General features: G+C 39.8%; 1 protein-coding gene across 1 annotated transcript; it reads left to right on the top strand.

Moving 5' to 3' along the window:
* Positions 1 to 1,148: 1,148 nt before the first annotated feature.
* On the top strand, positions 1,149 to 6,733 carry mbip (MAP3K12 binding inhibitory protein 1). Its single transcript, XM_063500016.1, has 9 exons — positions 1,149 to 1,278; positions 2,133 to 2,249; positions 2,433 to 2,639; positions 3,181 to 3,277; positions 3,625 to 3,690; positions 3,824 to 3,982; positions 4,243 to 4,340; positions 6,249 to 6,287; positions 6,384 to 6,733. Exons 1-9 carry the CDS (start codon positions 1,159 to 1,161, stop codon positions 6,489 to 6,491), a joined length of 1,011 nt encoding a protein of 336 aa, XP_063356086.1. The 5' UTR covers positions 1,149 to 1,158; the 3' UTR covers positions 6,492 to 6,733.
* The last annotated feature ends 18,338 nt before the right edge of the window (positions 6,734 to 25,071 follow it).

Raw genomic sequence — 25,071 nt, 5'->3', positions numbered from 1 at the left:
GGTCATACAAATATACAAGCATTGGCATTCTAAACATAAAGCAAAAATTAAATATTCAGCAGTTATGCTGCTTACATGCTAAACAGATAAACATGCCATAAGACAACAGAGAATAAAATGATTTTAAACATGCTTTAAAAGGCATTAAAAGAGAAAGTTCAGAGACTGGACATCTTTGGGGATTTAATAATATGTTTCAGATGTGGCACTACTTAAAGGCTTGTTTTCAGGTAGAGAATACAAGTCATAAAATATTAAAATAATATTTCATTGTTCTTAGAACTGTCTACCAGTGTATGACGTTAAAACATTAGCTTAATAACTTGACTAGAGGCAACAATAAAATGTTGCTTGACTGATAATAGATTACTGTATAAAACCACAGGGTCACTAATGCATGAAGAGGGCTATTATATTTGATGATAGTCATTAATAGGCATATTTAGTTTGGATTTTATGGGAACAGACTGAAGAGAAGTAGAAACAGTTGGGTAAAAGATGAAATGTGCATGAAATGTTTGGAAATAAAGCTATAAAACAGGTTTTTCAAAGTTTTATAAAATCAATTTATATATATATATATATATATATATATACATATATATATATATATATATATATATATATATATATATATATATATATATATATATATGTATATAGACGTTCTTACCCACCCTGTGTCGAAGAACAGTTCAAAGATTTTTAAATTTCACATTTTAGAAATTATTTTTTTTTGTGCTGTTTGTTTGGGTTCTTTTTCAATTTGCTAACATGGAGCCTGATAATATCTAAGTATCTAACATCTATATCTACAGAAAACTTATATATACTTAATTGTAATTGCAGTTTAAAAGTTGATCCTTGACTTTAAGAATTATGTAAACAATTTCCTTTCAATCTGTTAAAAGACTGAAAAAGAGAAATGCCTTAAAGCTTTCAGAAATACTTGCACAATACAACCCAGTAAAAATAGTGAATTTAATTTATGCATTTATTATTCCTAGTATTTTTAGCAGTAATATTAATATTCTCACAACTACGGTTGTGTGCGTGTACGCATGCGTGTGTGGAGCCTCGACTTCGATAAGCGCGCACACGCAGAAGCCTGCACTTGAACCAATCAGCGCACAGTATTCTTCGGCTTGTCGAACAGCAATGGCGGAGGCAATGAAGCTAAGTAGAAATCATGCTCCTCCCAGTGACTCCAGTAAAATGTCCAGCTATACAGACTGTATGGATTCGTTACTGCAACTGCTAGCAGACTTCGGGGAAGAGGTTTGTTTGGATTGTTTAAGCTGCCTTGTTTCGGACATCGCTCCTTTCAGTCCGGGGTGTTAGCTGGCTGCATGCTAATGTTTTTAGCAATGTGGTGTTAGCAGGGCTGCTTAGCGGACCCACACTGTTCATTCATTGTCGCTCACACAGCGCTGTGGTGCTTTTTTTGACAAGCAGGTTGTTGCAAAGTAACTGTGCTTTAAATGGTTCAGTGTTGTTTTGAAAGTAATTTAAGATATAAGATCGAGCTTGTGCCTTGACTGGGCTTAACTAGGCATTCTGTTTCATCAGTAACAGCAATGTTTCATGTCATTATCCCTGTTGCCGTGCTTTTTTTGCATCTCGTATTGGATTGAATACACATCTAAATAAACCTCTTTATTCCATACATGCAGTAAATGATCTCAAGCCCTGCTATTTGTGTGGTAAAGCACAAATAAAATATGCATTGAATAAAATAAAACCATCGCCTTTCACTCGCTTTATGAATCTATCGAAGTTCATTATTTTCCTAAGTCTGGGATAATCTTATTTTTAATTATGTATTGATTGACTACCATTGCAAAGCCAAATATATTAATTTTACAGTAACAAAAAACAGCTGAAAACAAGAGGAAAATAAGACTTTATTTTACATTAAATTGAAGCTGATACCACCAAATGCTTTTTCTTGAACAGTAACAAATCAATAATAATTACCCAGGTAATTATCAAAAATAGTTTATGTATTTTCACATCAATCAGTTGTAACTTGCATATATGAGACAAATGTATATATTGTCCTGTTGGCATGCAATTGCATGTTAAATGCTGATTCACAGTAACATCCACACGTTGTCTTTCCTGAAATTAAGCTGAAATTTGGGGATGCTGCTTTGAAAATAGATGTCAACCCCAGCGCTGTGAATCTTCAATCATCTCCACCTGCTCATGTTTACAGCTCATTACAAGGACATATCGCTGAATTACAGGTAAAAACAGAGGAATTTCAAGAGCTGACATAGATTATTATGCAGCTTTTTATTGTGTTATCATTGCAAGGAAATAAAAGTAGATTAGAATTAACAATATCTGAATTTTAAATTTTAAATTATTCTTCAGAGCTTTAAATAATTACATCTAATATTCTTCTTTCTGGCCTGCTGTTTATTTAGGCTGTTTCAGAAAGCCTAAAGGCGTTGTTGGATGCTGAGGCTGATGCATCCTCTTTAAAGAACACATCAGAAGATGCTGTCATCTCATCTTCAAGCAGTGCACAGACGGCCACCCAGTCTGAGCACCATTCGCACAGCTCCGGGGCTACAGAGAGCAAGACGGCGGCTGATGACGTCATGGTTCAGATCCGAGCTGGGAAGTCAGAGGTTGGTCGCTGTCAGCAGATCTGTCAGCTGTTCTGGCAGTGAAATTTTAGAGCCCTCTTTACACTCTGTCAAGCAAATGAATAATCATAAGTAATTGCTCCAGAGGATGTGCACATGACGTGCCGCAGCAAAGCAAATGCTTGATGGAGACCTGATAAGCTGAGTTCGGTAGAGAATAAGGGGTCCTTTAGTGCTGCGGTGGGGTAGAACAGACCACATTGCTGGAGGGTTTTGAGAGAGGGCCAGGTCCTTGATGGATTATGAAGTGGATGCTCATTACTCTGAGATTGCATGTGGATGAAGGACAAGAGGCCCCATTCTGTTGTGCATTTATTTTGGTAGCCAAGCAAACAGTATTCATATTCCATCATGTGATGATGGCAAGCAGTTCAACTTTTTTGGCTACCTGGAATTTTCTGAAATGTAAATTGCCGCACCCTATTTGTTCCACATCATTATCGTTAAATAGTCAAAAACATAGCATTCTTGCCACCTCATCAATCCATTGTATCTTATTATGTTGTCTTCATTGTAACCCTAGATTGAGCGAAGAATATCTGCATTTATGGAACGCAAGCAGATGGAGATCAATGAAAACAATGTACGCGAGTTTTGCAACGTGATCGACTGCAATCAGGGTGAGAATGGGAGAGAGGTGGGGGGGCAGGGTGGAGAGGGTGCCTGCACACAGATTGCCAATGTTTGGGAGAGAGCTGATTTCCACAGGCGAGAGGTCAGGCTGAACTGCTCCAAGAGTGGGGCTGAAGTAGCTAACACACTCGGCCTCAAAACACAACCCGCTTAGTCCAGAAAAACACGAGACAGAAGAACCTTTTTTAAATTCAAAGCCTGTGTGAGACACCAGTAACAGAAATCAGGAGTAGTTGTTATTCAGGTGTGATATACATATACAGCTTTTGGTAATCATGTTTAATTGCATTTGGTAATTCTAATTGCAATTTATATTAAATGTGATCATCTGTAGAAAACAGCTGTGCCAGAACAGATGCAGTATTCACTCCTTACCCGGGTTTTAAAAGCCACGTAAAAGGTAAGAAAATGTCACAATTCTTAACAGCTTATTTTTTAAACTATCATTTGTGTAATTAAACTAAAACATGTTGTTTACTAGAATCTGTTTAGGACCGAGTTGTATCTGCTGTGTTTGTTTCTTGGCTGGGCAGTCACACGAGTAGTAAACACTTACGGACCCCAGACCCGTAATGGGGGAGACCAAGCAGAGGCTGGGGATAAACAGAGGGGGCCACTGACGAGAGACTGTGGAAATGCAGCCATAGAGGAACGACTCAACAACATCGAGGCTCACCTCAAACTTCCAGCAGGTGAGAGACAGGAAGTTATTGTAAGGCTCAAATTATTTTTGTCTTGTATATAACATTATACAATATATTTAACTCAGCAATTACATGATACATTTTATTAGCACTGTGTTTTTTACTTATAGTAAGCCTTTATTTATAAAGTGATCTATTATTTGGTTTATCTGCTGTTATCAGTCATTCTTTGTTTGCTCCTACTCTAAATTTCAAGTCTTGTGCAATAATAAATTTTCAAACTGTTCAACAAGTGTTTTACTCCTCAGTGGGTCCAGTTCCACTGAGTGTCTACCAGCGACTCAAGAAGTTGGAGGATCGTATACTCGAGTTGGAGGGACTCTCGCCTGAGTACTTTCAATCCACAGTGAGTCCTCTGGCTTCAAAATACAAATACAGATACATCAAAGGTGTTAATAGTTATTTATGGCAGAGGTCATACATGTTTGAAAGAGGAATGAGAATATATTTTAAGGCACTGAATGTAGTTTAATTGCCACATATCTTAGTGAAATACTATGAGTTGCACAATTTGTATCAGTTTTAGCCAGTTTATTCCCAGCTATTGCCAGCTGCCAGCCTGTCTGCTGCAATTCATACAGTAAGCAGGTGCTGCATTTCACCTGAGGAGTCTGACTGAAAGAAACTAACCATGAAGGCACACCTCCCTGTTCACACAAAAGACTCTTTGGGCCCTCGTGAGACTGAAGTTTACAGGCATGTTAATGTGGAGCATATAAATCAAGCGTCCTGCTCTGATTAGGGTTTTTTTGTGTGTGTGTGTGTGGGGGGGTTTCCCCCAACGTGTTGTCAATGATTTTTTTTTCCTTATTCAAGTCATAGTAATCATAGAGAATTTGGAAATTGTTGAACACGACAGTCTGCTCCTTCTCCGTTTTGTTTTGAAGTGCTTTTATGTTGTCGCATTGGAACTGAAAACAACTTTGCTTCCATTTCCAAATGGAATTGCAACTAGTTTACACTTCTTAATGACTTTTGAGTATTGAGGCTCTGGTTGTGATCAGGATGCTAGTTTGAGGTTCAATTCAGAACAGATAGCACCCTTTTTGTATCGGAAAAAGACAAAAGATCCATACTGCATTGGTAAGAAGGCTTTAGTTTAGTTAGAATTTTAGTTTTTCCATTTTACACACTGTCAACTCAGTTGTGTATGATGCCTAAATTGGCATGGAGAGTATTGGTTTGCTGTAGGAAAAATCATTTCAGAGTGATATCTACTTACTGAAAGGAGTTTGTGGGTTATGAGAATGGAATTTCTTCTGTTATGCTTTGATACTTCAACACGTTTCACTCTTCAAGTAACACTTAAGCTGATTTAAATCAGAACTGCAGTGCCTTTGGTTAGATTTACGTAAACGTTTAGGTGAGGGCAGACGGATGAATTTCAGAATTGACAACTGTTCATTGCTTTTGAGATGACGCTGACTCAAAAGATGACAGTAGGTAATTTATTGGACTTTCTATTCAACCTGTCAGACATCAGCAGTCACACAGACTCTGATTTCCCAAGCTGAAGGAGTCTGTCCAGTGTGTTAGTTATCTAAGTGTACTTGAGATGCTACATGTCTCTTCATCCTGGTATTTCTCAGCACAGCATGCTGCTTCTGTGAGTATGCTGCTCTCCATCTGCTTTTGACTCACTGCATGTTTGTGTGAGCTGAGCAAGAGTTGTTGAGTGTCTTTGAATAAACTGATGAGGATGGGGGTCTTTTATATTCCAAGTTCGCCCCCGCCCCTCCAACCCAGCCCTCCCTTTTTTGCATTAGTTTGGTGTTTTCCAAAAAGCTGTACACAGTTGGCCCATGATTCCAGGAACAGCATTTAAATACTGAATATTAATGGAGGCTTCCTAACAAAATTAGACAGAAACATATCAATAAAAAATCTGACCGTGTTTGAAAATTGGAACTGAAGGTACAGAAGCTTACGCAGTCTCACATACATGAAGTTTTCTATTCATTTTTGATGAAGGTCTTGTTAGGTGAGGCCACCTTTATCTGTCTCCCAATTTTTATCATTTACCTATTTATTTTAAAAGCATCCAATAAAGACAAAAAATGTTTTAGATGAAAAGCTTTGTGTATTCCTCTTTTCTGCTGCGTTGTATTCCTTTGTGGGATAATACTTTTTTCTGTCCTTGAGAGGGCAACGTAGGAAGGAGCACAGATGAGCACCTCAGTAATCTTCTCAAAGCTTGTTTAAAAATTGCCCTAATTAAGAAGGTCTTATGTGTATTTGTGTGCTTGTTTTGTAGAGTCACCTGCACAAACGACAAAAGACGTCCCCTGCTCAGGTTTGTTGTGTTTCCTTTCCTCTCGCAGTACTTTGTAAGTGGAGGTTAACCTATATCAAGTGAGCTGATCAGTTTTTTTCTTACTTTGTCCTTCAGTCCTGCAGCCTGACAGAGCTGGATGAGAAGATAAGCGCAGTGAAAGCAGCTCTGCTGAAGAGGGCAACTGAGTTTGGGCCTGAATTTGGAACAGATTGTACATTGTGATATATTCATAAGCACAAACAAATACTCGAGTTCAGCTGCTCAAGCATTCACAGTGTGTCATCATTTTCTTTTCCTCCAACTCTCAGCTACTCATTAGCAGCATTCTCATCGTCTGTGTCATTAAAAACTCCCACAAACTCTTCATATGACATTTGACGATATTGGATGGAAATTGTGTACTGCTATAACAGTTAAATGAAATATAAATTTTCTGTAAATAAATCTATATTTTCCTCCATGAAAACCCTGACTCGTGGTTTAATCACAACTATTAATATATTAGTTAAATCTAAAATTTAAGCTAAATGCAGTTAGTGACTTTTATAGGTAGAAATTAGTAGTGCAAATAATATTAATCAGATTGATCAAAAAACAATTTCACTGTGAATAATTTGTTTTTTAAATGAAACCAAATGTCAACATAGTATCCAGCCTTATAATCAGTGTATTTTTGCTTATAATATAACTATGAATAATCAGTGGTTTCAAATTTCAGCTCAAACAGATAACACATAAACTGAACCACTCTTTTAAATTTAACATTATAGAATGCATGTATATTGGATCTTTGACATTTTCATTTTCACACCCTAATGATAGGAAGGCAAGTGTGTGCGTTTATGCATGACAGTGTGTGTGTGTGTGTAGCCGAGATGAATCAAAGAAAGGAGGGAGAGTGCACCTGATTTATCTGCCTGACTGCTGTGTGACGATGATCACCCCTAATGGTTGTCATTATAACAAATGACCTGATTACTGCAACTCTGTTTGGGAAACATATTGGAGACCCAACAAACCAGCATTAAATGGGACGCTGCTGCGTTTGACACTGTGACATGTTCATAAAAGGCTTTTGCATAGAGCTTTAACTTCGCGAGTGAGTGAAGCTGTAATTATGATTTATTTTTTTCCAGCTATCAGCAAATCTGAAGGGCTGTTGCTTTATCTTGAAACTGCTTCAGTAGAAGAGGATGTATATAGAAGCTTAAGAAAAATACTAACGCAAGTATTTGTTACACAGATTTCTGCATTTAAAGTCATATTTTTGAGCAGCAAATTTATCAAAAGGAAAAAAACTACTTAACTTTTACCCCCATAAGTGTTAATTGGTATTAGAAATGGCACTGTTTTTAACACACTACAGTCACAGTTGGTCGAGATGATAATCTGAAAACGTTAAATATTTATAAGGAAAATTTGACTTTAGTAGAACTCGTATCAATTCAGAGATACTTAAAACATACTTCTTTTTTTTGTCTCGTGCCAAAAACATCAGGAATCACTGGTTTCTGAAACGTTATACTGCTATACTTTATATTTTATTTTTAAATAAGAGTTCACCACATAACTTGAAAAAGTTATTTTGTCATGTAGATAAATCATCTGTTGCCTGTCATTGTGTGTTATAATAAATTTGTGTTTATTAAGTATATGTAATATGTTTCCATCAAGGAAGGGGCATTGCATATTATCTTGGAGAGTTGATGTCATGAAATAAATAAATACATGTAAAGTAAGTACTAACAAGACCTGTCCAATAAACGTAATTATATAAAATGTGCAATAATGTCCTCTTAAATTTAGTACAGATATGAAGTGTCATAAACATTCAAATTAGCTGGGTTTTAATACTGTGAAGTGAATGAGCCCAGTTTAGAGGCGAGAAAAGCAATCAATTTGTTTTTAAAACATAAAACTCAACAGACTGATTGAAAACATTTTTTTTTAATTCTATATTATAATATTGTATATATGTTATAAAAACCAGCAGCTTGAATTCATGGCTAACAGACCCAGGCACAGTCTATTTTTCAGAGCCACAGGACAGAAATTCTTCTTCTTCTAACTGAATAAAAATAGCAATGTCATTTTCAAAATAATTTTTGCAGCAGGTGTGACAAACTGACAAGTCCAGAAAAACACAACTTTCTCACGTCTTGGGAAATTACTGTAACTCCCCTTCCTTTTCTCTCCAGTTGCTCTTTGTACATCTTGTCAAGATTTATTTCAGAGTTGATTGATGGAGTGACCTGAATACAACGGCAGACGTCGCATTGTGTTTTTCGGAAGATATTTCATTCTAACGCGGAAATGGGGAAATTTCTTTTCACCCCTTCTTTCAGGTGAACCCCGCTTGTTGGGGTCTGTCCATCTCTTGCTCATAGACTGGAACCTTCTAGGCAACAAGGGGCCACAATGTGCTGGGAAGGGGAGCACTTGAGCTGTGGCGATGTGGACGCGGGGAGGCCGGGGGTATTCTCATTGTTCCTCGGGAGCTTTTGTCTCAAACACAGTCCCCTTATGAGGGTTAATGAGGACAAATTGGTCTGAGTGTAACAAATGGATTATGGAGTTGGACAAAAGCTCGTATTTTGTGGGCTGCTTTCTCTGGGATCCACCCATCATCTGCCCATTGAGCCAAATACGCTATCTAGCGTCTACGTGAAGTGGCTTCCTAAATATCTCATTATCTTTATCCTGTCTGATTTATTCATTGGCACATTATGCATGCAGCTTCCTACGGTGGATTTAACAAAAATGTAAAGTTTATGTCACAGTAATGCAGTTTTAAATCATGGCAATTACCTCTCCTCTTTCCTACTGCTTATATCAAGAACACAAAGTCAATATGTCAACACTAGTGTCAGTGGTTGGTGCTCTATGGCTATGTAGGCATAGTGTACCTGTACCCTTCCAAATGAACAAAGAGCCACTTCCTTTTTGACTCTATGTAATTCCTGGCTGTCAATCAGTCCTTCCTCTGCCAGATGTCTTGAAATGTCCTTGGGAACCTCAGTAAAAAGACACAGAGGTGTTCCTTGTCTTCCGTGGGTCCAGTATTTTTTGTGGGGTCGAAGGAGAGGATTCATATCCATTCATATCTCACAAACTCCTAATGGGCTCCAAGCCCTCCAAAAAGAAAGCTCTTTCCTGTGACTAGTCAGCTCCAGTCTTTATTCATCTGTGGCTCAGTGTCAAAAAAGACTGTTGCTCGTTTGTGCCCTGAACAATGAGGAACAAGGCTGAATCTCTAGCTGGGAACAAAAGACAGAAAACAGGCTTTTCACTCTGCAGAACATTAGATTCTGACACATTTTGCCATGGCAGTTTTTTCCCCATCCTGAGTGCTGTGGCTCTGGTCTTTTAAAGAGACCACCTGTTGGCAACAAGCCTGTTCTTCATTACAGACAGGCCTATTATCACAGGATGAGGAGCACCACAGGCTAACTTTTTTAAGTTAACCCTGCTGCAGTTTTCAAAGCTGGACGATTAGGAAACATAGATTACGTATTACCACTGGAAAATCTATTTTTTCTTGTAATTTTAGATGTTGTGTTTGAATATGGGCTTTTGTCGCTATAAGGGGGAAGTACTTTATCCATGCCCTTGTCAGTTGCAAATGTCACAAAAGGGGCTCAAATGCTCGCAGCTTCAGTTTTCTATAACTATAGATTTGGAGCCAAATTCAGATGCATTTTAGGAGAAAGTCCCAATGGACTTAATGCAACATTGTTGATGGTGGTCTGGGCTTTTTTTTTTCTTTTTCCATCTCACTGTTTCTGTTGAGTGATTTTCAACCCACAAAACATTAGCATAACTACAGTATGCAGCATCACAACTGTGTGTAAAATAAAAATATTGTGGGTGGCAAAATGAAGCAATCAAGTGTATACTTTGGTTTTGAATTGGACATGATAAACACAGGCTGACAGGAACAGGGAGTGTTATTTTCTGCTGTTTGATTGTGTGGAAATTTTAAAGATAATGTTAAATAATTTATGGTTCTCATAGCCCTGAAACCACACGGATAATTCAAATTTCATGACTAGTGCTTGCTGCTAGCACACATTTTGCATGTACTTGTAGAGGTTTTCGGTGGCCCGGGACGGCGGTGGCAAAATTTCACTCTCTTTAAGCAACATGAAAAACACAGCAAATACCATCACTCTCAGGTTATATCCAATCCAGACGCGTTTGTTTCATGTTCATAAACACCCAGATAAAGAGAGTGCATGCACCTGTGACCCTCCCCCACAAAGCAGACAGCACAAGAGAGGATCCCCCTGTAGCCCACAGGCTTCAACAAGAGGCAGTCAGCTGCTCTCTGTGGCCCTGCTGCACAGTCCCCAGGCTCTCTGGAGTTAAATGTGCCTGTGATATTGCCAGGAGGGAGCAGCGGGAGTTGAATTCAGGCAATTACAATCAAGTCAGGGCATAGTTAGTGCGTGGGTCCTGGCAGCACCTGAGCTGGATGCTGATGAGACACTTAGCCACAAACCCTCATGCATTGGCCCAGGCACTGCATAGAGCAAGCCCTCCTCCCCCACCTTCCCTCTCTTCCCACAGCAGCAGACCCCCTACTGGACACTTCCACTTCCCTTTGCCCCATTTAGGCCTCTAGAGCTCTCTCATACACGCTCTCTCTCTCTCTCTCTCTGGCCCTCACATTGCAATACTTCTGCTTTATATAGGTGGCGTGGAGTACTGCACTCAATCACTCTTCATTCATTCACACTGTACAATAATAGACTACTACTCCGATATTGTCCTTCAAGCACCTGTGCATAGCAGAGCTTTAAACCTGAGATGTGTCATGCCAAGTTCTTGAGAAATGTGTGAAGAGTTATTTCTCTTAAATGCCCAAAAAAAGTGTGGATAAGACGCTTTTGATCATTTCTGTTGCACCATAATGTGCAGAAAAAAACACTTTCAGGAGAGTTTTCCAGCCTGTCCCCATCTTTATTAAACATAAAACCATCATGCTCAAGCCCTGTCACACTGCCATCTCTGCACGGATATTCATTTGCAGGTGGCTGAGTATAGGACTGCATGTCCCGACTGATGTGCTATGGCAACAGGAAGAGAAAATGGAAAGGGAGGAGCGCTTCTTGAATATCTATGACCCAAGAATATGGAGTCAGGCATCACAACAACAACACTCTTAGCCCCTTTTTCCAATAAGATGCTCTCAGCTCTTTCTGAGGGAAAGCCTCCCGGCTCCCGCCCTCTCTCAGCCACCACACTTTGCTGAAGTGTCATTAGGATTGTAAAGGGCAGGTTGCCATAGAACTCAGATTGCTGCAGATGTATGGACTCAAAGATAAAACCACAATATTTTAAATATAAAGATCTGAGTGTGGTATCTAATGTAAGGGGCCATGCTGGGGACTACACTTGCTGCTTCTTCATCTGTAGTCTCTGTGCATGCATCTGTCATGTGCCGCTTTAGTGCTGCGTTTTGTGAGATTGCTAGCTTTGCTCTTCAATCCACTTTCATTGTCTATCTGTAGCCGTGCTTGTTAGTTAGAGCTGGGCATCGTATTTGGCAGAGCCAAGGAGAAAGGTGGGACACCTCTTTCACAGTTTTTGCCATAATGGTTGTCTTTTGATTTTTCCTGGGCTTTGGAGACTACCAAGGATTGTCTCTTTGAAATTATTCCATTTTGGCCGTGAAAAAGAAAATGGATTGTGCTGATCCTGTTTTGTTCCTGGGGGGACGGCTGCAGTATTATCCTGGGCTGACACCGGTGGCGAAGAGGCAATCACTGTGGCCCTCGCTCTGACAAAAACACTCCATCTGCAAGGAGAGGAGGAAATCACACCACAATGATGTCTGACTCTTCTGCCTCACTCTGGCAGCTGGGCCCTGGAACCCGTGAACTGCTACACAACCGCCACCGCAACGGCTTCTATACAAACGCACAAACACCGCACTACAAATCAGCAGCTGTAACACACAAAGGCAATGCACCTGCCATCACACAACAACAAGAACAGGGCTAGTTTGTTTGGAAAGTTTCTTTGGCTTCTCAAGGCTAGTTAAAATAGTCTCTCTTTTATGTTATGCATTCTTATATTATTAGTGCTGTGCATATATCTAATACCAGTATAAGAACTAATAATGTAGGTCTTAGTATGTGTCACCTAGACCCTATATGATTTCTTCTGTTTTTCTTGTTTTTGGTTTGGGTGGTTTATTTGAAACAAGCTCATATTTCAACCTTTACACCCACTAATCTCTTTGCAAAGCACATACCATTAGGACGTCAAACACACACACACTCACACACACATTATACAAAAGATAAGCAGGCATGTAGCACAACCTGTTAGTATTCAGTAGTGTCATCTCCTTCCCTCTGTGTCCCATACCTGGGGATCAAACGCACCTCTTTGTGAGCGAGGCCTGACCCCCTGCTATTAGCAAACAGAAGAGAGCCCAGCTGACACCACTCTTGAGATGTGCCATGTAGACGGAGGCCTGTGATTACAGCACAATCCTGAGGAGACAACCCTCCACCTCGCTCCAGCCCCAACCTCCTGCAACTCCCCGCTCACACACAATCTGCCTGCGACCACCCCCACCCCCACCCACCTCTCCTCCACTACAAATTCACCTATCTCTGAAATAGATGTTAATCTCTCACCCAACTGCCTTCCTCTGAGACCTCGTTGACACATTTATAGCCATCCCTGAACCATGAATAATCAATAGGGCGCTATTTACCTGAACATACGTACAAGAATAGGGCATTTCTGGTGACTATTCCTCCGGAAGATTAGAATCAGAGATTGGACTTTCAGATTTGTCATGGAGGTGGGTGTGCATGTATGTTTTTTTCTCCTATGTGTGTGGTCATGTGTATGGATGGAGAAGCTCTTTCACGAATACACTGTAACACAGGAAGGATATGGGTCTGTGTAGTGCCTTCATAGCGCCACATGAAAACCAATGAAGGTAAAGCAAGAGGGGGGATTAATTTGTTGTGTGAGAGGTAGAGGCTCAAGTGGGTCTTCCAATAGCAAATTAGCAAACCCTCATTTCAAAAACCCTCATACATACTGAAGAGAGAGTAATGCACAAACACACACAACATGCACATGCATCCAGTATATTCACACAAGGCTGCAGCCTAAAAGAGCCAGGCTTTGTCTTTTTTAAAAAAAGAACCATCTTTCCTACTCGTATTTTTCTTTTTCAGCCTCCATCCCTCGTTGACACATACCCACGCGCACACAGACTCACACATACACACACTTGTGCTCATGTGCACACACATGAAGAAAACTTCAATTTTATCTGCAGGGGCAGAAATCAATCTCACATCTCTTTAGTTAATCCGCAATGACTCTCTACAGATCCCGACACTAATAAGGTATTGAGCAGGTGAGGCCAGGGGCTGAGGAGGAGAACAGAGAGAGAGGAGAGGCCTGTAGTCTGGGGCCTGACTGGCGGCTGGCACCGTTCCAGTGCAATTATGGGGCTTGTGTATGGGAGAGAAGGGTGGAGGAAAGAAGCAGCAGAGATAGAAGGGCAAGAGAGAGAGAGAGAGGCAACAAGAGAGAGGGAGCGAGAGAGGCATAGAGAAAGGGTGAGATAGAGGGGGTGGAGGGGGGGGGAAAAAATCGATCCCATCTGTGGTATGATGGTTAATTAAAGCAGCTCTTGAGCAGCCCAAGGATGAGAGGCTTGGCTGGGCTCCTGGAGGCACAGCTCTGATTACTCACACAGAATGGATGGTTTCTTAGCAATGAAAGGAGGAGGCCAAGAGCTGCCTGGTGGGGTGCACAGACAACGTCAAGGAGGAGAGACATGTGCATGCTGCACACTTACACATGTGCATGCACACATGTGCAAATGGACTCGCATATGCTCACATGTATACATTTACATACGTAAACACCTGTTCGCACCCACATACATCACAAGCTTGCAGAAACCAGTGCAAACATCCCTTAATTATTCGAAAATAAATATAGCAGGATGCTAATCGAATACAGCGTGATTCCACAAAAATGAACATTTTTCAAATAAGATGAACTCAAGAGGTTAATAACAACTTAATTTACTCCAATCTAATGAGCTCAGTGCACTCTAATGTCACACCACAGTTACATTTCACATGTATTGCTTACTATTTATAGTCCTGCATGAAGTTTCCCAGGATGAAAGCTCTAATTTTTTAGAATTACAAGTTAATACAGAACATTGTGATTATTCTTTCCTCACACTCGTCTCCATCATATACCTGAACAAGAAAACACAGGATCTGCCTCCTGGTTCCCGACAGTTATCAAAATTTCATATTATAAATCTACCCATTACATTTAGATATCCCTGAAACCAATTACACCCTCCCCTTTGACATTCATGGCTCTCTCAATATTAAGAGGGCATGGGTGACAGCACTAGCACTCTGGTATGACCCCACCCCCCTATGGCGAGATTTGGTATTGCATAACATAGCCAGACGCAATATTATTTTCAAGAGCACACACATTAACATTCACTATCACTAGTGTGTAATAGCCAGAGATGCAGAAATGACAAAACTTACTTGATATCACAAACTGCAACAACATGTAACTCTATGCAAAATGATGGCATGTAGATGAGAGAGAAAGACAGCCCTTTTCTCCTATTTTTATAAAGTTGAAGCTGACATATAATCATATCCTCAGAGTAAAAGAGGGGTTATAATAAACCTCCAAATCTGAGGTGTATGAATTATGTATATAGCAATGATTTGATGGCTGCAAAATAGAAAAGAGGGTGCAAGTGGCTGATTGAGGCACGCCACGTGATGCATCGTTGAGCGCCATGTCTCCTGGTACAGACATCCGAGGTCAGGGCCCTGTGCTAATTGGTGTCGGGCCAAACGCTTGTGAGCTAAATGAGAAAATTACACGTTCGGGGAGGAATCAGCTGCAGTTGTTGTGGTGCTTTTTACAGTACGGCTGCAGACGTATCTGGGTGGAAGAGACAGCCGTCTGGCTCTGTTTGTTGGCGACATGAAAGGAAATTAGACACTAAACTAGTCCTTTAATGGTGTGGGAACTTCAGTTAACCTTTACAGCCAAACCCTTTAGATATACATGCACTGCTGGAGCATGTGGTTCAAGTTAGGTTTTCAAATCAATAACAATTTTTGTTTTTACCTTTCATGCACACTTTCTCTGAAACACCTTTCAATGGTCCAGTCACTCACATAACAAAAATGTCTAGTTGTATAACCAATAAAGTAATAGGCAAAAATGCCTATATTTTTGGCATCTTTTTTTTTTTTTTTTTTTGGTGTGCAATGTTTTGCAATGTCCAAATGCATAAAGGAGCTGATAAGCTTAGAGTTAGAATGGACAATTTGTTACCAGTCCTCAAATACAACTGACTCTTTATTCCCATCACTGTTTTTTTTTTTTAACTAAAATTTAGTACGACTCCAAAGGAATGCCACTTTTACACTCTCACTGTGTAAATGAGTACCAGATTTCCTTAGGTCTTCATATTTTATGCAGGTGTCCATGCTGTGTTTAGAACTTGACAAAAACAAAAAATCTGCATTAGCACATTTATATATTGTTTTAGACATTTCTTGTGTACTCTTCAATGAATTTTAGTCTCTACTTGTATTTCAGTGCATTTCTGAGAAATAGGATTGTTTTTTTACTTTTTATTTTTGTTTGTTTTTTTCACCTGGCCTCTATGAATACTTATTTGTTTGACTACTCAGTCTGTGATTTTAGTAAACCGATCCCATCTGCTAGAAGGGGACATAGATTACTTAAGTACAATGTTTAGGCTCTGGAAAAACAAGTCTACCTAAAGTAACATAATTTTTCTGTCATTTACTCTCAGCCTAAGACTTTGACTGACGTTTTTTTGCTCTAAACGTAATCAGCATGATCCAAGTAACTATTCTTTGGTGTCACACTGACTTATTGCATTACATGATGAGTGATACTGTTTGAGAAATTTTCATTCTTCTTAAATTATGATTTATTCATGAAATGCTTTCATCACATGCTTTTGTGTGCAGTCAGAGTTGTGCCTGTATGTGTCATTCAAGGCCTGGACAAATTATTCACTTCTAAACATAGCATTCCTCCACTCCTCTGGCACACCCAACAAACAGACAAACAACAATGTAGACTAAATGACCGAAGCATTGAATTGCCTTCCTTTTGTTCTTTGGCGTATTTCTCTTTTCTGCTGGTTCTTTCTCTTTCCAAGACAGACTCCTTTGGTGGTGAGCCCCGTGTAATCTTGAGTAAACGTCATTAACTGTTTGCTCATATCGCCCACAGAAAGTATGCTGCAGCCTCCTTTATCTCACTATCAGTTGTTTAAAAAGGTTTGTTCTGTAATGGCGTGGTCAGTCAGTGCCAGGGACTTTGAAGTGCCGTCTCAACTGGTGAATTAACGTCAACAGTCGCTGAAAGCTGACCCTAAAGTTGCATTTTCAGGTCACATGACAAAATAACTAATAGAAAACTTGTTTTTTTCTCAAACCAGAGAGTCTCTTCTCACATTGAACATGTTCTAATAAGGCATCCTTCACATAAGCTTTATCAGTTGAACCCAGTTACTTAATGGATGTTAATAAGTAATTTATTAATGCTTTAGAGATCATAAACGTGCCTTTAATGTTCGTTAAATGGCAGGTTTTTGTTTGTCACGTTTTGAAATACTCCTGAATTGTGTAATGAAACGTGAATATGAATGAAAATGTGAAATCTATTTCTGACATTACTTTTTTATTTTATTTTTACATTTAAATATACATCAATTAAAAAAACGCCCCCACCCGTCACCCCACAAATGAAGCATTGTAACCCCGACTAAATGAGTAAACATTCTGACAAAAAATCATGACAACCATGCATTAACATCTATACTAGCATATATGTCTGTTTTTTAAAGCAACTATAATTAATATTTTTGAAACAGAAATATAGCAATTGATAGAATTGACCGAAAACAACATAAAGGTGGTTTACTGTGAAAAAGAACTCACAACTGGTCAACTAAACATGTCCTCTGAGCTCTACCGTGTTCCAGATTCAAACGTGCTGGTCAGCTGGGACATTGAGGTGTATGATTTATGTATATGTGATTTGAAAACATGCAAAATCTGTCTGGAGTTTGCATGTTTTTACTTCAACTCACAGAGATGCTTTTTCCTCACCCTGGCCACCTCATCCAGCTGATCTTGGAACAGCAGAAAAAGCTGCTTTAGGAGTGCCTGAGCCAGCTGAAGAGGGAGGGTAATGTGGAACAGGAAAAGAACTATCATGGATGACCAAGCCCCTCCACGGGAGGAACCATAGACAGACAAAGGAAGTGCTTGACATAAAGAAATCCTATTAGAAACTAGAAAGGGCCACCTCAAAAGACCCAAGTTACAGACTGTGCAAAGATGCCCAGGGAAATACCCAACACCTTGTAGCAGGATGTAAGATCAAGAAGGGACAGCATATACTAAGAAGTACAACCAAATGGCTGATATAGTTTACTGCAAGTCCTGATGAAAGATGCAAACACAGATGGTAGAGAACTACAGGGCTAAGGTCTTTTAGGACTTCAGCTTCCAGACAGAAAAGCAGCTGCTGGCCAACCAACCATAATGGTGGTTGACAAGGAGCAGAAGACTGTTTGAGATAGATGTGGCAACCCCAGCAAACACCAACATCAGAAACCAGGAGAAGTACCAGGAGCTGAAGGAACAACTGGTGCAGAAGTGGAAGGTAATAGGATCATTAGGACCTGTAACCCTAAAACTGGAAGAATGGCTCCAGCAGATTTCAGGCAAAACATCAGATGTCTCTGCCCAGAAATCACAGTCATAGTAACCAGGACAAATGTCATGGAAGTCAGAGGAGAATGACTAGACTGCTTTAAGCTGAAAGGAAGTCAAAAACAAAGGTGTGCATATTCTGCATCTCTGAATGCAGAGTATGTTGAACCTTCTTTATTTTCTTATTATTATTTTTAATAATATCTAATACTACATAGTCAAAATATCTATAAGCATTGCAGAAGAGACAGATGTTGAACCTTGAAACAAATGGTGTACAACAGCAGAAGACCAATTTCTGTTGCAACGCTAGAGTCCAGTTTCAGTGTAAACAACATGAAAGCCTGAATCCATGTTGCCTTGTAGCAATTGTTCAGGTGGGTGCTGGTGGTGTAATGGTGTGGGATATTTTCTTGGCATGCTTTGGGCACCTACCAACTGAGTATCATTTATACATTACAACCTACCTGAGGACTGCCCATCTCCATCCCTTTATGATAAAAGAAGGTTTCCAGTGCTTTGTTGAATCTATGCCACGAAGAAATTCTGGGAAAAAGTTCTGAAGGCAAAAAGGGTCCAACTCAGTACTTGCACGATGTACCTTTTAAAGTGTTCAATGAATATATACTGCTCCACTATCCATATTAAACATATCCAAAATTTCAAATCATGAGATTATTGTTTAGGCAAGTAATCAATCAGAACCAAAACCTTGTGGTACAGACTGCTCTCAACACTTAGACAGTTGATCCCCTTTTGGATGTTTATGATGTCAAGAGGAGGGTGTTTCTCTAATACTGGTCATTTTAGGTTTCTGGCTGTTACCACAGATGCACTGAGCGCAGAAGTCCCACCCACTTGTTGAATTTTGCAAGGACTTAAAGGAATTGCCTCATTACAGTGACGGAGAATGAAGGTAAAACAACTTGTTTCAGATAGAACTTTTCAGGTGTTTTTGTGCAGTGGTACAATAATAACACAGGTAGAATCCAAGGTCAACTTTACAGAGAAAACATTTTATTGTGTAATAAAAACTGGAAAAACTGTCATTCAATAGCACTCTTTTTTATGTCAACTTCTCGTTACATACAAAATCTTGAATATTAAGGCCACATCATATTGTAAAAACCTCATAGTACTATTATCCAAACAGAACTCTTTGCTCTCAGACTGCAGACTTACTTGGGATTCCTAGTCTTTTCAAAAGAAGAACGGGTATGGATTCATACCCTTTGTGTACTCTCTACTTTTAAGATTAGGCTTGGAAGTTTCCATTTTGAAAAATCTTTTCACTCCCTGTGTGTTTATACACCATTCTGCATTTAATCATTACTAACTGTGAAACTCTCTCTCTTTCCCATTGTTTCTTTTCCTGTCTCTCTTTGCTCTCTTCTCTTTCCCCTCAACTCAACAGGTCACTGGATGTGTGTTCACTGAGCCTGGTTCTGCCAGAGGTTTCTTCCTGTTAAAGGGGAATTTTTCCTTTCCACTGTCACCAAGTGCTTGTTCATATTTCTTTAATTTATGTAACACTGTTAATATTTCTGATATCATAGACCAGCAGTGTGCAACCAGGAAGTTAGTCTATAATGCATTAATAATATAGTTATTAACCATAAATATCAAATATCACGCCATTTAAAAACTCAAGTTTTTCCTTTTATAAGAGGTATGATCTCCATTTTCTTAAAATGGTGCTAACTTTGTGCTTTATCAGACCCATTATCAGAGAGATTTGGGCACTGGTGGGACCTGGGTGAGTAATGGCAGCAGTGCATTAGGAGAGAGAGGGAGAGAGATGTGTGATAGCCTGAGTTGTGAGTCAACATCAGAGGCCGCAGGCTGACCCCACAGGGGATTACACACTCTGATTTAAGAGCATCTCTCCAGCTCCCCTCCTTTCCTCTCTGTACCACTCGGGTCCTCGGTGCATACAACACCCACATGATGCAACATAATGTCCAGAAATACAGACACAAGCTCACATGCACGCTCTCTCTCTCTCTCTCTCACACACACACACACACACACACACACACACACACTTGTATGCGGGATCATTCTCGTTATACCCTTATTCTTAGCCCTGCTCCATCTTCTGTTATAGGGCTGGGGCAGAGTAGGATCATATCAGGGATTGTATCCAGAGAAAGAGGGAGAGAGAGATCTGAGCCCCTGCAGTGGTAAGTAAATACAGCCTAATGGCCTCTGATTAATTCTACATTGCTCTCATCGGGCCAGTAAAAAGAGATGTAATGACCTGCATCTCTCTCCCTCTCTTTCCTTCTCTCTTGCTCCCTCCCACCCCTCAGTCTTTCTCAATTTCTGCCTCATTTGCTCAGCTTTTGATTATGAATTAAAAGGGATTGCAAATGGTATGCTGTTGGTTGGCCCCCTGATTGCCATATTTGATTAAGAAATGTCAGTGTGCATGTTTCACATGTCTGTCTTTTCTTAGCCTCTCTGTTCGCAGTAACATTCACACATCCACAAGGAACACAATGGTGAACTTGAGCTTGAGCAAACTTGCGCTAATCAAACACATTCTTTCGTCTCCCCTTTCGCTTTTCCTCAGCCTCTTTTCTCATTTTTTGCCTTTTCAAGGCTCTGTGGGGTTTTATATCTGCAGCAACACACACCAACAACAGAGAAATCACAGACAATTAAAGAGCATTCAAAAGACAGGTAAAGCTGAGAATAAAGACAGGACAAGTGATGGAGATCTGTATTTTCTAGTTGAGAATGAAATCAGAACAGACAGGACTAGTCTTCTATCTGAATAATGAAAGACAGACAGACAGACAGACAGACAGACAGACAGACAGATATCCAATATTGATCTGTCTCTTGGCAGATTTAACAGGTTTCTTCAGCTTCTCAGCATCTTTTGATGATTATGTGCTGTATGTGCTGTATAAAATGAAATACTCAAACAAATACTTTGAAGAACATCATTCAGAAATGACTCCACAAGATGCAGACCAAGTTCTTTTGCAGACAGGGCAACCTTTGCCCATCTTGACCTCTAAGAAAGTCTGCCTCTCTAAGATGCTCTTTTTATACCCAGTCTTGTTACTGAACTGTTGCAAGTAAACCTAATTAGGTGCAAAATGTCCAGGCGACTGTTTCTTTTTAGTACCAGGTACTTTTCCAGCCTTTTGGTGTCTACGAATGAAGTAATATTTTTCATTAAATGGTAAAATGTCTGAGTTTAAACGTTCAATATGTGTTGGATGATCTATTTTGAATAAAATGTGAGTTTATGAAATTTGGAAATTTTTGCATTTTGTTTTCACTTACCATTGACACAGCCTCTATTGGAAAACATTAACATCGATATTATTTATATGAAAAATACATGATCAAGCATCTTTTTTTATGTTGAACTATAATATTACACCGTGGAAGGCTTCAGCTGCACTGAAAACTGTGTAACAGACAATAAGTGCCAGTCATGAAAAATATAACATATTTTTAAAGTGATATGAGTTTTCCAAAAAGATAAAATATCAGTATAATTAGCAAATGTTTCCTTCTAACATATTCTTTCTGTGCTTTCATGGACACAAGTGTACTGACTGATCACTGACTAAGCTTTTTCAAAATTCAGCTCCTTACTTCTAAGGCATGCTCAGACTGGGCCTGAGGTTTCCTGCAAGCAGTATAATATTATAGTATAACATTGTTATTATACATTGTGTGTTACCATCCCTGATACAGTTAACGGAGCTATGTTATCTTACTTGTAATTTTAGAGTTTTGGTTCTATGTTCTCACAGCACCATTTCTTTCCTGCAGTTTGCAGATGTTTTCAGTCAAATGTTTTAATAAGAGCTCTAAAAAAATCCCATTGCTTTCTTCTTGTCGTATTTGTTGTTCTAAGCAGGGTTTTTTACCTTGAAAGGTGATCACATGTCAGTGGTGTGTTCACAACTTATTCCCCACTAAAGTAACAGGTCATAAAGTCATTAGTGTTCTAATATTTCTTATTTTGTTAAGCCCATCAGAAGCTATCAATTTCACTACTCAAGGCTGCACGTTTACCTGCAGCTGGTTGGTGCCCATAAATAACCTCAAATTTCATCACTCCTCCTCATTTTTCTTCCCAATTTATCTTCAGTTTTGAACATTTCTGCCTTGTGACCTCTTCAACCCATTTAGTGCTCCTGTTAAAGCCATTAGTTTGAGCTCAGCAGGACATACCTGATGAATTCTCAGTCACAGGGATTTTACCGATATTCTCTGCACATCATCTCAAAGGCCACACTCACCAAGACTGTGAATCAGTATGTGTCTGTTGTTGTTTGCATACCAGTGGCTCGGTGCAGCATGTCCATGAATCCATACTTGTGTGAATGTGGACATGTGTCTGCATGCATGGATATGTGAACAAATGCCCCTTTTTGTGAGTGTCCATGAGTGTGTGCTTGCACTTGTGTGTGATAATGGGCAGCGTCCATCAGCACACAGAACACGAGCCTCTGTATCAGGCAGAAGACACACTTAATGCCTGTCACAGGGTCAGATCAAGTGTGTACAAAGGAGAATTGATTCCTTTGAAAAACAGAATCCAACCAAGGACAGTTTTCCCATTTGCCAAGGAGTAAGAATGAGAGAGGTGTATAGAAAGAGAGGAGAGGGAGAAAATGGGAGAGAGAAATGGTGTAGGTGCCTGCAGGAGAGAAATGTGTTGATCTTTTGAGATGAAAAGCCCTACTTTCACAGGCTGCGAAATGGAATGGTGGGCTTCAGGGCCAAGGCTATAAGAAGAGGAGTTTCTTTCCCCTCTAGGTTCTTTTGTTATTCGCCCATCAGTCCATCACAGAAGAGGTGGAAGTATAGTGTTAGGGCCTGGGAGGAGGTGACTGTGTCAACTCTCTGCCGAACTAGCAAGAAATGGGCTCCCTCCCTGGCCCTCAGGGGGGTAGATACACAAGCTACCTTACACTGGAGATGAAGATGGGCGCAAAGAAGAAGGTGTGATTGAAGTTTGGAGCTGGCATAGAGCAGAGGAGGCTGTTAATGAGGGGACAGCACAAGTAGAAAAGGTTCCACTGGGCTCTTTTTTAGAAGTTGGCCCCTCTCGCATTATATTCTTGACTCCCCTCCAGGAGGGCCTAATGACACTCTCCCAGGATGGTGGAAGAGGGGTGTGGGTTGGGGGAAGGGGGCATACTGGGAAGAAGCACCCTGAACGCCACAGAGGAGGTAGCCAAGAAAGGGGAGAGAGAATGGCGTCCCCACTAGAGAGACGAGTGAGAAGGAGCTCTTTTCTTCAAGACTCTTCATGTGCCCATCTTCCTCTCATTTCAACCTCTCTCTTCTTCTCCACTCACCTCTCCACCTCCACCCATCCTCCCCTTTCTTGCCGCTCTGTCCTCGGGAGCAGGTTGGTAATTGTCACTACAGAGTAGTACTACTTTCCATTTACTTAAGCATGTACAAGGAGCTAATATCTAACTGAGATAAATGTGCGCTTAGGTGGGAGTTTCAAGCTCCATCGCCTGCAAAAGCACCAACCGTGGCATATACTTTAATGTATATATAACATTTTTGGAGAATTTCTCATCTTTCTGAATGTGTTTTCTTGCAATTTCAGAAACAAATTTAGAACTCACACCCATCCACCCACAACCCCTTCTTTTCCCCAAGAATGCCAGAGTATCCATAAACAAAATCAGAGGGTACAGTAAGGTCTCTAATCAAGGCAATCAGTACTGTTTTCAGAGGTGTACAGCACAGCAGCAGCGCTGGTCTCATCTTTGTCTGTGCTTTAATTACTTGCTTTTGCATTTTGATGGAGGGGGTGATGGGGGTGATTGTGCCTTATCACCTATCTCCAAGGATAAAAGACAACCCAATTACTTTGTTTGGATGCTAATGATTGCATTTCATTAGTAGCCGCTCTTAGCCCTCCTCACCCAGTAAATGAATGAATATGCCGTAATTTCAATTATTGGAATTATGAAAATTGCTTTTAAAAAGACGGCACGGGTATCATCAGCTTTCCACTGTGACATAATGCCATTTTAATTTCTATAATAGTTTTAATTGTCAGTGGCCCCGCTGTGCATTAATCATTTAATTGTATTGTCTTTTTCCTGCTGCAAACACCTACACCCCCTTAACACCCACCCACACGCTTTCCCGCCCCAGCTTTGAAAATACAAATCACAATCAGCACTATCATCTTGAGAGTGGATGAGACACGGTGAAAACAAAACCAAGTTAGAGGCGTGATTCAAAGTTCTGAGACCGAGTGAGACTGTTTTTCTTGGAGATTTTTATAGAGTATATGTGCAGCATGTGGACGACGTGTGACCTTGGATTTATTCAATCTCTTGTTCAAGTTTTCAATAAAAAAATAATGACAGTAAACTGAAGAAGGTGAAAAAAGAACTTTGTTTTAGCACTGCACTGCAGGATTTAATGGCATCAAGGCTTAATTCCCAAGAGTTTCATTAACTGCAGTTAAAATTATGCAATCATAAACAACCAAATGGTTTTATGATGAACAGTCTATTTTTACAACTTTTGGACAACACATTTTTTGCAAATATGTGGAAAGGTCACAAGCCAAGGACATCACACAGCCCCCCAGTGACAAGAATAATCTCTTTGCCGCCAGAATGACTTCCAATAACCCCACCGCCACCCCCACACATGGACACACAAAGGAAGGAAATTCCTGGTTCTGAGCATTTTGTGTGTGTTTTTTGAGTCTACCTCGCATCTTCTCCTGAATGTAACAAAAATGTAAATGTAAATGTAAAGCAAAAAGAACTTTGTTACAAAACAACTATAAAGAGCAGCTCAATTAATTCAAATTTCAATTTCTTTCATTCTCTGATTTATTATTAACTGTTATTTGTTATTAAATGTTGTTTTTAATTCAAATTGTGGACATTTGACGGCACTTCCGATGACCTACAAAGGCTGTAAGATGTTTTAAAAAAGGGTAAAACCACAAATAATTCTTATAATTAAACACTACGAGCCAGAAA

This window comes from Pelmatolapia mariae, linkage group LG16_19 (assembly GCF_036321145.2).
Source record: "Pelmatolapia mariae isolate MD_Pm_ZW linkage group LG16_19, Pm_UMD_F_2, whole genome shotgun sequence".
NCBI classification, from domain to species: domain Eukaryota; kingdom Metazoa; phylum Chordata; class Actinopteri; order Cichliformes; family Cichlidae; genus Pelmatolapia; species Pelmatolapia mariae.
Note: the sequence above shows the minus strand (reverse complement) of the source record. Positions and strands in the feature narration are given on the sequence as shown.

Excerpts from the sequence above, each read along its gene's own strand:
- mbip (XM_063500016.1), top strand. The coding sequence starts at position 1,159 with ATGGCGGAGGCAATGAAGCTAAGTAGAAATCATGCTCCTCCCAGTGAC. Across the intron at positions 1,279-2,132 it reads TAGCAGACTTCGGGGAAGAG|CTGAAATTTGGGGATGCTGC; the intron begins GTTTGTTTGGAT and ends CCTGAAATTAAG. Across the intron at positions 3,691-3,823 it reads TTTTAAAAGCCACGTAAAAG|TCACACGAGTAGTAAACACT; the intron begins GTAAGAAAATGT and ends TTGGCTGGGCAG.